This window comes from Prenolepis imparis, unplaced genomic scaffold, assembly GCF_030444845.1.
Source record: "Prenolepis imparis isolate NDT839.2.m4 unplaced genomic scaffold, iyPreImpa1.0 SCAF_12, whole genome shotgun sequence".
NCBI classification, from domain to species: Eukaryota; Metazoa; Arthropoda; class Insecta; order Hymenoptera; family Formicidae; genus Prenolepis; species Prenolepis imparis.
In genome coordinates, this window is record NW_028141170.1 from 3831823 (window position 1) to 3847599 (window position 15777).

Genomic DNA, 15777 nt, shown 5'->3' on the forward strand with positions numbered 1-15777 from the left:
ATATCTATGCATTATCAATTTACAAATGATCTCTTTTTTTATGATAATTCTTTTGTTAATGAATTTATTTATATACTCATACATTTGGTATGTCAAATATTAATATACTTCAGCAGATACGTTGCTGGTATTATTTGTATAATCGCTTGTATTATGACATCAAAATATGGTATAAATATGAACGCATGTAATAGTAAATCAAATGCGACAATAGATGTAAAATGCAGGTTTCTATTCGAGTTCGAGTGCACCACACTAAATGAAAAGAAAATTGTACTCAGAAAAGTACATTCCGCGCCCGAGTTGGAAAGTGTTACAAATTGTGACGATATATATGGAACTTGGCAATTTCATAATATACCGTTGCATAGTCAATATAGCTGTCCATCTTCCAAATTGATAACGTCCGAAGATATAGCTTGCATGAGAAAACAAAGGGACAAAAAATCAATTTTATTATTTCTCGGTAAAAATGCGCATTTTGCTTAAAATTATTAAACTTGTCAATAATGCATAACTTAATAAATGAAACATTGATTAATTATATATACTGTTTTTTTTCAAATCTGTTACATATATGATAAACGTGCATTATTGTTTTCAGAAGAAAAGATTTCATGTGACGTATCATGCAAGGATAAAAACAAAGAGATACTTGTAAAACTTCTGTGGCAAATTTTCAAATTTTTTAAGTATGAACACATTTCATGTTTATCAATACTTTTAATTAGAATGAACATTTTTGTTTAATTACGCAATCTTTATACTGCAATATAGTATTTAATTTTCCCCTTTTTGCAATTGATATAATAATAGTGTATGGGTATAAAAGGATGATATTGCATTTTATATTTTAGGGAAAAACTATTCACTGATAGACAAATTTCTATAGTTATAGAATTAATATTTTCAACTCATAATTTTTATCTTGCAAACTATTGGAACACAGCTGAAAAAACGTATAAATATTTTTTCGAACGTCTTCTTTCATATACCATTATGGTAATTGTTTTATAATCGAACAGTTTAATATTTTATACATATTAATTTGTGTTGTATATAATATATATTTATTCAGTATTCTCTCTCTTAACGATTCTAGTATCGACCAGATTATGCAGAAGTATTCACACCAAACCAAGCTGAATTAATACTTGAATTTTTTCACAAAATATATATGGAAAATATCGTGTTGCTACAGCTTGTTTATATGACTCATTACTGTACCGTTGTGCGGTGTAATAAATAGATTCGTACGCGTTACAAGATACTTCTATTTATTTTAAAAAAGGATATATTTTATAATTATATATATGTATGTATATATATATATATATATATATATATATATATATATATATATATAGAAAATTATGTCACGGAAAAAAGGCAGCACAAACATAAATTACGTTACAAATTTCCACACACGTTCGTGATACACAATACGTCGACGTTTCTTTCGCATTATTTCTTCAGTCTTTATCACGAAGAATTTCTCTCGCTTCTCTTCATTTGCTTGCAGAAGAAGACTGATAACCATAATCACGGTTCTCTTCCAATGAAGTATCGGATTCCGTTGCCTGGTTAAAATTGTCATTCCACCATTGATTACTTTTCTGCATCTCATTTATTAAATGTTCCATTTTAGGAAACCACCAAGACTCACCCTGTGTCGACGTACATCGACTAGTTTTTATGGGTTTTGTGAAATATTTCTAAAAACAAGAGAAGAAATATAGTGAGTAATCAAAGAATTTTAATTTTCTTTTTGCTTTAAATTTTAAATAAAGATTATCTTTTCAATAAGTACTAACCTTGTATAAATCTGTTTCTACATTTTGACGTGTTTTAATCGAAATATCATTTATATGCGCTTTTTTAAGACCTCTACCAGTTAATTGTCTGTGCGTTCTTTTCAGTTTCTGTGTCAATAAATTAATTCGTTTCAACTTCTTGATTTTACTTAATAGAGCTCTATAAAAATAATTTTTATTTAAATAAATAGATACATAATGCAGAAAAAAATACCTTTGATTTTGAAGATAAATGGAAAAAAATTAAAATAAAAAACACATTTAAAATTATTATATATACGTATACTTACTTTTTTTCAAATACAAACTGCATCAAAAGTTGTTGCTTATTTTCCAAATTTTTTACTAAAGTTTCATTGTATTTTTTTTGTTGTTCCATGCAATCACGGATGCATGAAATTACATATTGAGATTCCTTACAGAGTTCCGATCTACTCACAGCTGCTTCAGTCAAATCGACCGACATGTATGTTAGAGATTGATCCTTTAAGTGGCATTCTTTTTTCAGTTCAAACAAAGATTTGCGCATGTCCTTTAACTAAAATGAAAATATTACAACTTGAAATTAAATTATAAATAACGATATTAAATTATAACTAAAAATCAAAAGAAAAATATATGTACTGGTTACAGTTATATATGTACAATATAATGTAATGTGATAGAATTAAAAAAAAGAAATATTCATAAATTGTTTTATGTATATAATATCTTTTCTTCAAAGTGTTAACAGGCAGGAGTATTGTACCTCGGTTATGTAAGTGGAATTATTTTGCTCAAGCGAGATTTTCTGCTGACCAATGTGATAATTTTCGTTCATGTATTCTTGCAACTGTTGAATCAAGTCGCGATTCACACTCTCAGCCTTCGTTAATTCATCCTTTTCCAACTCGAGCTAAAAATATTTAAAATATATTGAGCACAAGAAATTTATTTCTATTTCATTCATATTTGTAAGATAAAATTATTATAAATATATATATACACATACATCTTGACGTATGATATTCAAATGATCAGTGTAACTTTTGCATTTATCTTGTGCTTGGCAAAGCTCGATATTTTTCGACGCAAGTTCTTTTTTAGTTTCTTCCAATTCTTCACTCAGTTTGTCCACCAAATCACGCAAACTGGCCGCTTCATTTTCTATTTTTTCGATTTTAGAACAATAATCTTTTTCCTGCAATATATACAATTTTTAGTAACTATATATGTATAAATAGTAATACATAAACTTCGAATTTGACGAAGATGCTATCTGTTCCATATTACCATAACTATTAATGATTCTTGCGAATCTGCTTCGCGTTTTTTTGCTGACATTAACTGTTTTTGAGCTTCATTGAAATCTTCGATCATTCCCTGATAGTCATTTTCTGTCTGATGCAATTTTATACGTGTCTCTTTAAGCTGAAAAAATTTTAAAAAAAGTAATCACATAAAAGTTTTGCCCATTTCGATAAATGCAAAATGCTACTTTTGTACATTACCCTTTTCTTCAACTGAAAGATGTCATCTTGAACTCGAGTTTCAGTAATATCGTTCTGCCTTTTTAATATAGAATTATCATTCTGGAAAAAAATGCGATTAATATAGCGATAGACGCAAATCACTTTGTATTCTGTATGTTCTAAACAATGAGATATGTACTTTAAGCAATTCGTAATCGGCTTGCAATTTAACCATGTTATCCGATTTCTCCTGAAGTAGAACTTTCAAAGAATGTATCCGATCACATAGAATATTCAGCATCTCGCGCTCCGATACATTTAATTCGGATAAATCTTCTTCCATCTGTTGATTCTTCGTGAGTAATCTCTTCCGAAGCACTTCAAGTTCATCGGATTGATTCTTAATGATCTCTTCATTATTAATAATTTTATCATTTAAGTTTTCGATCTACAAATTTTTTAGTGGAATTAATAAACGCCCTTTCTTGCAAAAAACAAAACGTACGATTATTAGGTCAGATTTGTTATATCAGATATTTATATTGGATGAAAAAAATAGATATGCAATATTTTTTTATCTTTGGGGAAGATTTAAAAAATTCTCATACTGGAATCTTATTAATATTTACACCTGTACATTTTAATGAATGTGAATTTTGTTTAATTATGAAATTTAAATTGCTATTGGGATTTTTTATTTTTATATTCTTGGTGTTACTATTGTCATGCAATCAAATATTTTAAGAGGCCAAAATGATATAAAATAATTGAAAACACATATACATATATAAGGAAGAAAGATCTGATTATAATTACCTCTTTCTCTCCGTCTTCTACCTTCGATAAAAGTTTTTCATATTCATCTTCTTTTTGTTTAGCATGCTCTAGTTGTTTCATCAAATTGTCAATTTCCGATATATGATACTGCAAATCGGTCTTAAGCCGTTGATTTTCACATCTTAAACTGCATTCTGTATCTTTCATCTTATGTAATTCAGTTAGTTGTATTTGAATGGTATTTTCCATATCTTTATCTAAAAGATATTAATATAAGATATTAATATATTAGTATAGATATTAATGTAAGATATTAATATATAATTTAAGATATTAATGTAAGATATTAAGATATTAACATATTTATTTTTGTATAAATTTTGTCTTACAATTTGATCTTATACAGGAAATTACCTGAATGTCCTTCCAGGTGCAGTGGCCTTCTACGCACAATCCTATTTGAGAAATATTCCAGATCTTGAGTATCGCAATTTTTGTCTCTAAGAGATTTGCTCATGCATTTGCTTTCGGAATAATTCTTCGTCCACATAAAACTATCCATCTGTGACAAAATATATTTTGGAATACGGAATAAAGACACAAATTTCATCATAAAACAGAAGTATATGTTTCTAATAAATGTACCTTCCATTTCAGTTCTCGGAGATCCTTCACATGATCATGTATCTGTTCCTGAAAAAAAATTCAAATAATATATCACTTCTGTAAAAAATTAATTTTTATTCTTTGAATCACATCTCATATATCAGATTAATAAATAACAAACGAAACATATACATATATATCATAAACTTTTCCTTACTTTTTCGTTATAAGCTATTATATATTCAATATTATGAAAAATCTAATAGGGTGTGCATATTTCTTTATTGATAGTGTACAAGATTTTTTTCATTATTTCAATTATTATCTATGTTGAGATTATTGAAAGATATAAAGTCTCCATACCATACCTGCACTACACTTAAGATCGAAGAATACATTGTATGTAGAGTAGTAATAATTAGACATTTATCATACTCCAGACAACGAATTCTCTCGTGCAGACTGTCAATAGCATCTCGTTGCAAATCCAATAGTAAGTCCTGATTAGTTGCCTTTACGAATATATACGAATTGAATTAAAAATATTTGATAATATGTCGATTAATTAATCAAAAGAAATTTTTAGCCGATACAAATATAATAATATACTCTTTACCTCTGTAAAACATTCGTTATATTGATGCTGCGTTTCATCAATGATCATCGTTAATTCACGAATAGTTTCATCTTTCTTGCTAAGCTGTAAAAACATGATGCATTTTTCTTTCATACAATATTTGTTCTTTTTTTAGATCTAAATAGAGGACACTCACCTACGTGGTTCATGTTATTTGTTAGTTGCACAGTATAACAGCTTTATAACTGGGGATCATCCAGAAAATTCTTGTTAATCTAGATAGCTTGTATATAAAACACACACACAATTTCTTGACATTTTGATCACAAAGCTTCAAACATTTTAATTAAACGAGCTATATGTCATGCTTATATTGCATTCGCATCGTTACAATGTAAAAACACATTAAAGGCAAAGAGAAAAATGTAATAAGCCATCATCTTTAAAGAGTCGTACTTTTAATAATCATCAATCATTATTTACAATTGTAATAAATACATTTTAGCGCGAAAGCTAAATAGCAATTTAAACTACTCATAATTTTACACGTTTAAACATCATGCACGTTTCTGTGATTAAAGGCCGAAGATGATATCGCAGGTCTCAGCTCACTCACATCGCTCATCGTTTTATGACCCATTTGATCCAGGTTTCTTTTAGCTTCAACAACAGCATTTTGTAAATGCCCGATAGTTTGAATCTGGAGTTCATTCTACAAAGCATAGCACAATGTTGGAACGCAAATCTTATTAGCACTAAATAAACGATGAAAAAAAAAAGGAAAAAGAACAAACCTGCTTCAGCAATTCATTCTTCTCTCTCTCATATTGCGCAATAGTAAGGCTTTGCTTATCAATCTGTAAAAAGATTTTATATATTATAATATTTTGTCAATACATACCTTCAAACTTCATTCTTGACAAGTAGGATATATTCTGTATTTGTAATATACATTGACACATGTCGTCTATTAACGTATGTATATAAAAATATATCATACAGGAAAAACGTAAATAATTATATTGTAAATAATAATTTTAAACTTTCCAATTTAAAAAACGATATTATATGACGTCTTTAATGAAAAAAATTATCGTATAATATCATAAGATCTCTTATCAATTAAAATATACACTATTCACTACTCAATTTACCTTGTCTTGCAGTTTCTGATGCAAATCTTTTACTTCTGTTTGACTCATTGTTAAGGAATCCCGTTGTATTCGTATGACTTCCTCCATATTTTGTAGCTAAAATAATTTTGATAGTTAAATTTACACTTAATTGTATGTAATATTCTAATAAACATAGATCTATCCACGCAGAAACAGATTCAAAAGTCGAACCAAAAATTATATATTGTATTTTATTCCAAATTAAAAAGATGGAACACTCAATTTGATATTTATATTGTGATTATAAAAAGTATTATATTTTAAGATAATATGAACTTATTACTTATATAATAAATATGCTGCATCGTTTAAATATACTGTATTGTAATACATGTATTATTATATTCTTAAAAAAATGAAACTTGAGAAAAACATACACATCACTTACCAGTTTCTCTTTGGAATATACAGCACTTTTCAGTTTGTTTAACTCGTGCGAACAAACGTCTAATTTCTCTTTACATTTTCCCAACGAATCTGTCAATGTCACGACAGATCTTGCCGAAACAGAAGAGAGAGATGATTCTTCACGTATCTGTAAATAGATTTTTATAATAGCTTTTTTTAGCATGTTTTGTATTTGATCTTGATTTAATATATAAAATACAAAGATACAAACCGATTTTTTAAATTCACTTTCAAGATCTTGAACTGCCAGTTTTGCAGATTGCATTGCATCTTGCACAGTTTTGAACAAGTCAGATATATTCTATATTAAAAAATAATATTACATAATTTTATTAAGAAATATTATAAGCAATTTTTATATTAAAGTATAAAGTTTATATACTCTATGTATTTAATACATAACCGCAGCAATTACAAATTAAACAATATTTATTAAATTTATATATATTTATAATAGTTATGATAATTACTTCATGTTTAGATGGATAGTCACAGCGTAAGAGTGTTGCTTCTGTGCCACAATCCATGTGCTTTGTAATAAGATTAAATTTTTATAAAACACAAAAACAAGAAGAAAATACATATATAAATATACATATATACGTGTGCATATATAATTAAAGAATTTACTTACAAAAGTATTTGAGATTTCTATAGATTTCTTAATATTTACATTATTTAAACTTTTTCGAAGATCATTCTCTATTTCTTTTTGCGTTTTAATCTGGAAATCGATTACGATGTTAGATAATTCATGTTGATGTATGATTTTAAATTTATAAAAAATTTGTTTGAATTTATAATTAATGCTTACTATATTTTCTAATTCTATTATCTTCTTTTTTAGTTCAATATTATCTTTGCTGTGACATTGTCTATAATTTTCTGCCTTTGTTCGTACAGTAATCAATTCTTTTTCCATGGATTGAATACCATTCTTTAAAAAACTATTTGCTTCTTGTTTACATTTTATCTGTCACAGAACAATGTTAGTTAGCTCAAGATAACAAATAGCTCTTTCTAGTTAAATAAATAAATTACATTTACCTCATGTTGCAACACTCTAATTTGATCTTCTAGGTCAGTTATATGATTTTTCCACTTATTTAGTTTTTCATCATATTTTATCTGACATGATTGCTGCAACATATACATATATTTAACATCTAGAATATATATAAATTTGTGCAAAAAAAAATTTTTATACACATATATATAACTAAGCAGTTTGCTCTAATATAAACGTCAATGAATTAAAGAACCTATACACTTGTATACCTGGATCATATTGAGCTTCAGATCATCATATTCCTTTCTTAATTTATGTAAATCTTCTTTCGTTTTGATTATGTCATTCACCTCCTGTAAAACAGTATATATATTTATATATTATTATAAATTAAAGATTATATTTATTTACAGTAATTACACGTGCTTTAATACCTGATTGTCAAAGGTACAGTAAGAAAATTGTTCCTGAAAAAACAATATTTGAATTTATTAAAATTAATATTAATTTTAAGTTTGATATATATTTTTTTGTATTAAGTTAATACAAATTTATTTGTTTTTATTATATGATAAACTATTTTCTCTTGACAAAAATGTTTTTCTTATTTAATATAAGTGTAAATCATATAAATTATATAAATAAAAAAAAACAAGAGAGGAGTGAATGTCAATTAAAAAAAAAAAATAATAATTTGCAATGTAGAAATTATTTGATTTATAAGGTAATCTTATTTGAGATTTAAAATGAATTTAATTCGAGAAAAATTAAATGAAAAAAAAATGTTTTTTTTTGTATAAAGAAAAACATTAATAAAATGAAAAAACGAACCTTTCGATCAATCAAATATATAAATGTTAATAAATGTATCTAATATATAAATAACCTTTTCTTCCTGCTTTGTGGAAAGAAAAGTTTCCAATACATCTTGCATTTTTGTATGTGCATAGTCAACCTCTTCTTCGAGTTTAGCCAATCTACCTTCCCTTTCGCAGAATGTCGTTTTTGCAATTTCGTTGTTTAAGAGCTGCATACATAATTGTATGTGATTGGAAGAATATAACATTTATAACATTTTTCATCATCAATTTTTTTACATTTCTCTTAAAATACTCACCACTTCACCGGTTTTTCTCTGTAAATCTTTTAGAGAACCATCTATAGTACATAGCTGACTTCTTAATCCCTTTAGTATATACGTCGTACAACCACCCTAAAAGACAATTTGTTACATCCAAAAGAGAATTGCAATAAATATCAGAGTACATAAAACGTTAAGATCATTTCTATATTGAGACTGTTTAATCAGAATATTTCATTCAACATTAATTCTCTCAAACAATTGCGTTTATAGTAAAAATATAATTAGATATTCATATTTTAATGGAAATAACTCAATGTATTTGTATATATATGAATATGTCCAATGTTAGATTTCTTCTCAAACTAACCTGAGTTTGAAATAATTGCAAATTAATTAGAATCTGCTCAACCTCTTCCATTACAACAGTCAATAAATCATTGCTAACGCATGCTTCTGTGAACCCGGATTCATGATATTCCTAAAAAATTTATTTTAAATAACGCACAATTCAAGTTAAAAATTTTATATATATCAAAATAAAATTGATGAAAAGTCTAGTGTAATAATTATTTAAAGCAAATGTTCCGAACCTGTATATTTGTCTGCATACCGTTAATACAACGGGATAATTCCGATTGAACCTGATTAATCTCATTTTTTATATCTTTCAGTTTAAGCTTGCCGTTTGCAATTCTTTCATTGTGCCTCAATCTCTCTTCCTCCTATAATAATAAACATACATTTTTCGATTATGCACAGAAATAACATATATAACGAAACTTTAAAATAAATTTATGCCTCAATTGGAAATAGAGCTACTATATTTGAATGATATCTATTGCATACGAGTGTTATGTATATTTTGATATATTGATTATATATTTATATATTCATATTACTTGTAATTCTAATCTGTTAACAGCTTCTATTAATCCTTCTCGCGTTCTTGTTAAGTAAGTTTGTGTGCTAGTAACCATCTTGCTTAATTCTTCATACTGAAAACATTAAATTAACATCAATTGCTAAGTCATCACGAACATTTGTGTGCTTTTATTGATTAATATAAACGTACGTTTTGGTGTCGTGAATTAAATGTGGAAATAACAGTATTTATCTCTTCACGAATATCTTCTGTTGCTGCTTGAGCTTCTACAGTACATACTCTGAATTCTTCCATCAACTTGAATTGTTGTGCATTATTTATATTTAACTGGAAAAATAATATATCAATTAATTTAATAGTATAACATATATATATAATAAAAATAAATAAAATAAATAATAATTAAACATATGTAATTTTACCTTAATATCTTTAGAATCACTGCACACACAATGATTTTCTTCTTTCTTTATCTACAGAAAGAGAAAGCACAATGTGATCAAAATAAAAATAACAGTATGATTATTTTCATTAAATAATCAAAAAATAAAATAAATTTTGTTTATGTATCATATACATACCATACAATCAAAGAGGGTGATTTCTTTTTCCCTTTCCGAGTACATTCTGGTAATAATTTCAATACAATTGACCAACTTGTCCGACATGCCACTTGCAAAAAATTTGCTTTTATTCATACAATTGTTAGATATAATACAATCATTCACCTGAGAAAAAACATATTTTTTGAAGCGGAGTGGAAAAATTATGAATGTATACTCTATTAATAAATAAGTTAAAAAAACAATTGATATTTTATTATAATAGTTACTTTTACTGTTACAATATTTAAGAAAATATCTTGCTTTTTACCTCGTTATCCTCGACAGTTAATTTTTCTACAAATTTTCCCAGTTCAAACTTTAAATCCGACAAAATTTCACATTCTTTTTGCACATGCGTCTTTGTACTATTCAGAAATGATATAAATTCATCCTGAAACAGAATTAACAATAATAATATATAAATTTTTATTTATATGTAAATATATTCTTCTTTAAATGTGCATGCAAAAGGTGATACACACAACATTATCTAGACGAACCTTCTTAGAATGTGAGATATCTATTGACGACAAAGGACATTTCTGTAAACGAAACAATATCGTCATTTCAAAATCATGTTATGTCTGACGATTACATTTGATTTTACTCACCTCTGGGAAATTATTTGTATCGATGCGGACTTTCCGAGAAGGTGCATCCTGAAATTACAAAAAATAAGCGAATAAGCAAAACTCAAGTATATAAATAATATATATTGTATTATTTACTACGCTTATTACAATAAAAGTTAAGAAACATACAACTTACTCATAAATTGTTAAATATGTGTAAATAATTGTACAAGAGATGTGGTTCATAATAAAAAATACATTTTAGTTTCTATCAATTGCATATACTGAGAGATAAATAAAATATGTTAAGTAATTTATGAGAGTAATTGCATTGTTTCTCGATTTTTATTTTTGTCAAATAACTCTTAAGAATAAGAATGTATTTGTTATAAATGTAATAATATATAAAAATGGCTAACTTTTTAAAATTTATGTTAATTTTATAAGTGGGGCAATCATGTTGTCATATACGATTTTCTGTTTTTTACAGATGACGTTTTTTGTAAAGAAGAAATTTACTACCTTATTTTAAAAACATTAATAATGTATATTGATTACATAAATGCATGTGGATTCACAAATGGATGCATATATTTATTTATTAAATATCTAAATATCCAATTTATTGATTTAAAAATGTATTGGACTTATTTTATTATATAATATTTATCATATAATAAATTCATCAATCAATATAAAAGAGATTCAAAAGAAAGAATAATAATTGAATCAGTGTAAATATTTGAATTTGCTTTGTTTTGCATTTTTTTAGCGATTAATTCTAAAAATTCTCACCAGAGAATGTCAATATTTGTCAAAAGATTTAAATTTTCAAGGGAAAAAATTTATTAAAATCGTGTATTAAGAGATGTCTTAATTTAGCAATTTACATTTAAATCCAATTCAGTTTACTTCGGGATATTATTAGCCTTATCTGGAAAATGCAATGTGGCTGAACAAACATAAGTATTCGTCGTGATTTTATCTTGCAAATTGTTGTCTTTACAAGGAGGTGATAATTTTCTAGCAGTCTGCAAAATTTTTCTGTCGATATTCTTCAAATATTTGTATCGAGCAGCTTGAGTATCTATGCGGTGTCGAGAATGGCTCTGTTGACTAGGCAATCTATTTTGTAACTTTGTATTGATTATTGATACGTTTTGTCTCTCAGCTCTTAACAGGTTTTTAGAATCATGCAGAAATGATACATCGTTCTTTCGTTGCGCGGTTATATGTAAGAGTCTTGACACTGGAAATTGCTCGGAGGATTCGTGGGAAGATTTCATCTTAGTGATAGCAGCGATACGATCGCGAGAATTACAGACGCGAGTAAAGGTAGAAAAACCCTTCTACAAATATGTAAAAAAAAAATTGTGAGTTTACATTTAAAACTTTATGAATTTATATTGTACCTCTAAAGTTGTTTCCTTCAATTCTTTACGCATCTCTTTAATTAAGTCGTCCTTCAAAAGATTCCCTATATTCGCGTGGTAATTTTGTTTTTCCAATGCAGTGATTTCCCCTGTCAGTGTATCCCGCGTTTCTACAGCTTCCTGAAATCAATAAGAATACATATTATAATTAGATAAATTTAAAATAATTAAAATTAAAAATTTTATTTTATAAATAATATTAGAAATAAAAAGAGAAAATATCTAATTAAAAAAAATATATTAATAACATAAATTATAAAACAGATATTTTAATATAAAAAATCTACTTTTTCGAGGCGAGCCACTTTGTCCTCCAGTTGCTGTACTTTTTTAGATTTCTCTTCTAGTTGTACTTGCAGATTAGATGTGTCCATATTATTTTCATAAGTGTACACCATAAGCTTGGCTTCAACGTCCTGGAGTTGTCTGCGTAAGTTTTTGTTTTCCGAATCTTTTACATCTAATACACTTTCCAGAATGTCAGGTGTTAAGATTATCTGAACAGCAATATAAATTTAAAATAAGAGTCTCTTGCCCCAATATTGGCAAACGTGAATGCTATCTTGCTCGCAAAATGTAAAATTCAGAATATATTAAATAGATAGCAATAAAAACGATTATTGTAAAACTCTGTAATAAAGTCGTTCCTTCCTTTTCTTATAATTGTACTATTACAACATGATTGCCTCCATATTAAATTCTATACAACTCAATATTTAGAATATCGAAAAAGATTTATGAGTTTCTATCTGTATATAAGAAATATGAAAAGCATACTTACATCATCATTTATCATTGGATGACTAATAACTTCATTTGCTTGTTTAGCATGTTCCTTGAGTTTGTCGCAAAAACACTGAAGTCTAGAAACATATTTATTTATAGTTTCATCTTTCACTGATAATTCTGTCATGAGCTCTGCTACTTTTCCTTCCAATTCTAATTGAGATCTGAAAAAAATACTCTTTTATCTCTGTGCAAGAATATATACATATTTTTCGAGATATTTGCCTGAGGAGATTAAAATGGGACACTTTGTATATAGAATTTAACAGAGAAAGCAAGAATATAAAGCTTTTCTTTTTGTATAAATAATGAAGAATTCGAAACATAATTATCATCTCTAAAGATACGTTTAGAAAACCATCTTAGAAAATAATGCATCTATACTATTATAAATATAAAACAAAATGAAAACAAAGTATTGGTATTAGTATGCTATCTGATACAAAAACAAATGAAGATAATAATAGTTCTTAATAACAAATATTTTTTTACATATTAAGAATTTCGTACATGTCTTACCTAATCATTTTTTTCTCATTTTTCTGAAGTTGTTCTACTTGCAAATTTAATGATTTTATATGTTCAGTGTCTGTCAGTTCCTAATTTAAAGATACATTATTAAATATCATATCGAAAAAGATTATTATACTTAAATGATATATTAGAATATTATATAATACTATATAAATTATATATGTAAATAAAATTTCTTGAAAATATAGTACTCTATTAAATGGGACAACTGGCAATTTATTGAATACAGATATATGTGTATATGAAATAATTAAATTTAATATAAAGGGTGTAGGGAGCACAAAAGAAAAGCCTTCAGCTTGCATGATAAATGTATAACACAAATATTGTATCACATGCTTTTGCACAGATAATTTGCTTTTTGAAATTTATCATGCTCTATATCTAAAATAAGTCTGAGCTTTTTGGCCGCATTCACACGCATATTTACCTGACTGCAGATACAGCTGTAACGATAAAACAAGCGTGTTAGTAAATTCTTTGCAAAAGTATAAAATAATCATTTGACTGACCAAATGCATTGATTAACAGTAATGAACTTACTCTGGAATTGGAATATCCTCGGGTTGAATCTCGAGGAAAGTAATACCGTCAAGATTCCAAATATTTTGCTGACGTGCGCGACGAATTACTTCTAACAATCCTCTAATGTCGTTTTGTAGATATTCTATTTTCTGTTGCAAATATTCCTCATCCTTCTCCAATTGACTGACACGATTTGAAAGTGTATTTAAAGCCTATAATCGAAAGAAACCTATGGTTACACATATTTAATTATAAGAAAAAAAAACTATGGTATAATAATCTAACAAAACTAAATTCTCTGTCGCTCTTACCTTTTCAGAGTGACTGGATCTTGTTAAATTATCTACAACTATTTGCGACGATTGTTTTAATTTCTCTTCCAGTAACTTAACTCTATTACACGCAGCCTGCTCCAAATCTCCAACCGTATGCACTAACATAGTATTTTGTTCTCCTAAATCCTTAATCCAATCGCTCATTATCTGCAGCTTCATCTGCAAAGTACACAATAACGTTTCGAATTGAATACGCATTGATACGCAGAGAACGAGGAGTTTCTAAGGAGCTGCAGCAGTTCGGGGCACTTGAGATATCGTACAAAAGACGCGAAGAGAGAATCGAATGAAACGTCATGCAAGGCAATTCCATCGCGATAAGAAACGCTGCTTACGGAGACCCGATCGGACTCGCCGGCGGTTTCCCCATCGATCTTCTCGATGCGGCTCTCGTACAATTTGCGAAACTCATCGAGGATACGCAGACCCTCGGTTTCGCCGCACGGTTCGCCGGTGCTCTCGACGATCGCCTGGCAGCTCTGGTCGCGTTTAACCAACGGGATCGTAACGTCGTCTCCATCCGCCGAGGAACTTGACAAACCGGCGCCGACCGAGTGCATCGTTTTATCGATAACGTGACTCGATGAATTATGTAATATGTATGTCGACAAATTTTTTAAAGGCCTCCCTACACCCTCAGTTTCGACCGATTCAGATAAACGTCAACACACCATGGATCTCGCCATCTTGGCGATTGTTGTAAACGTCACTGGACCCCCCCCGACGCGACGTCATAAAACAGCCAGTGACATACACAGTAATTAAACTTCCGAGGCGTGAAAATATCCACATTTCAGAATTTGCTCCACTTTTTTTATAAATAAATTATAAAGCTAATAATAATGTAAATGTCAATACAAACGAAAATTATTCGAATTTCTAGATTTCCATGGCACAAAACATTTGCTCCACCTTTAAAAACTAATTGTCACATCGTGCAGTCGTAGTGGAAGCAGTCTTGCCAATTTCAAATCGCGCAACACGGACGGAGAGAGAGAGAGACTCCAGAGAGCGCGTGTCGATGTGCGCGGTGCGCGGTTGACTGACCTTCAAATGGCGTTTTACGCGCAGCGGAATTCGGCGCGCGGAGTGGGGGCAGGTGGTGGGGGTAGGCGAAGTGGGGGGATGCGCGCGCGGCGCGCCGGCCCCCACCCTCCACCCCCCACCGCCACGCCCCACTCCGCGCACCGAATTCCGATCGTT

At 28.6% G+C, this 15777-nt stretch overlaps 2 protein-coding genes across 6 annotated transcripts; one reads left to right on the forward strand and one right to left on the reverse strand.

Annotated features, from left to right (window-relative positions):
• The first annotated feature begins 6 nt into the window (after positions 1-6).
• On the forward strand, positions 7-1249 carry LOC145943945 (uncharacterized). The gene is made up of 4 exons (XM_083051865.1): positions 7-466; positions 605-692; positions 858-1002; positions 1103-1249. The coding sequence occupies exons 1-4, from the start codon at positions 7-9 to the stop codon at positions 1247-1249; spliced, it is 840 nt and encodes a 279-aa protein (XP_082907991.1).
• On the reverse strand, positions 939-15638 carry LOC145944123 (uncharacterized). 5 transcript variants are annotated; one of them, XM_083052245.1, is made up of 43 exons: positions 14838-15638; positions 14551-14733; positions 14258-14451; positions 14145-14160; positions 13700-13779; positions 13176-13344; positions 12682-12891; positions 12374-12514; positions 11001-11048; positions 10872-10931; positions 10658-10780; positions 10366-10512; positions 10207-10257; positions 9974-10111; positions 9801-9896; positions 9492-9623; positions 9269-9379; positions 8935-9030; positions 8704-8844; positions 8252-8284; positions 8087-8170; positions 7856-7948; positions 7623-7781; positions 7443-7532; positions 7279-7338; positions 7020-7109; positions 6789-6935; positions 6380-6475; positions 6020-6082; positions 5842-5937; positions 5265-5348; positions 5017-5160; positions 4688-4735; positions 4457-4604; positions 4082-4299; positions 3465-3713; positions 3305-3385; positions 3087-3224; positions 2806-2994; positions 2563-2709; positions 2105-2352; positions 1815-1974; positions 939-1715 (listed from the first exon to the last, which is right to left on the reverse strand). In XM_083052245.1, the coding sequence occupies exons 1-43, from the start codon at positions 15132-15134 to the stop codon at positions 1509-1511; spliced, it is 5505 nt and encodes a 1834-aa protein (XP_082908371.1). In that variant the 5' UTR covers positions 15135-15638; the 3' UTR covers positions 939-1508. The 5 variants fall into 5 exon arrangements, with proteins under 5 accessions (XP_082908371.1, XP_082908375.1, XP_082908372.1 ...); XM_083052246.1 differs by having other exon boundaries at positions 940-1715; positions 10890-10931; positions 14838-15636; XM_083052247.1 differs by having other exon boundaries at positions 942-1715; positions 14910-15636.
• Between the last annotated feature and the right edge of the window lie 139 nt (positions 15639-15777).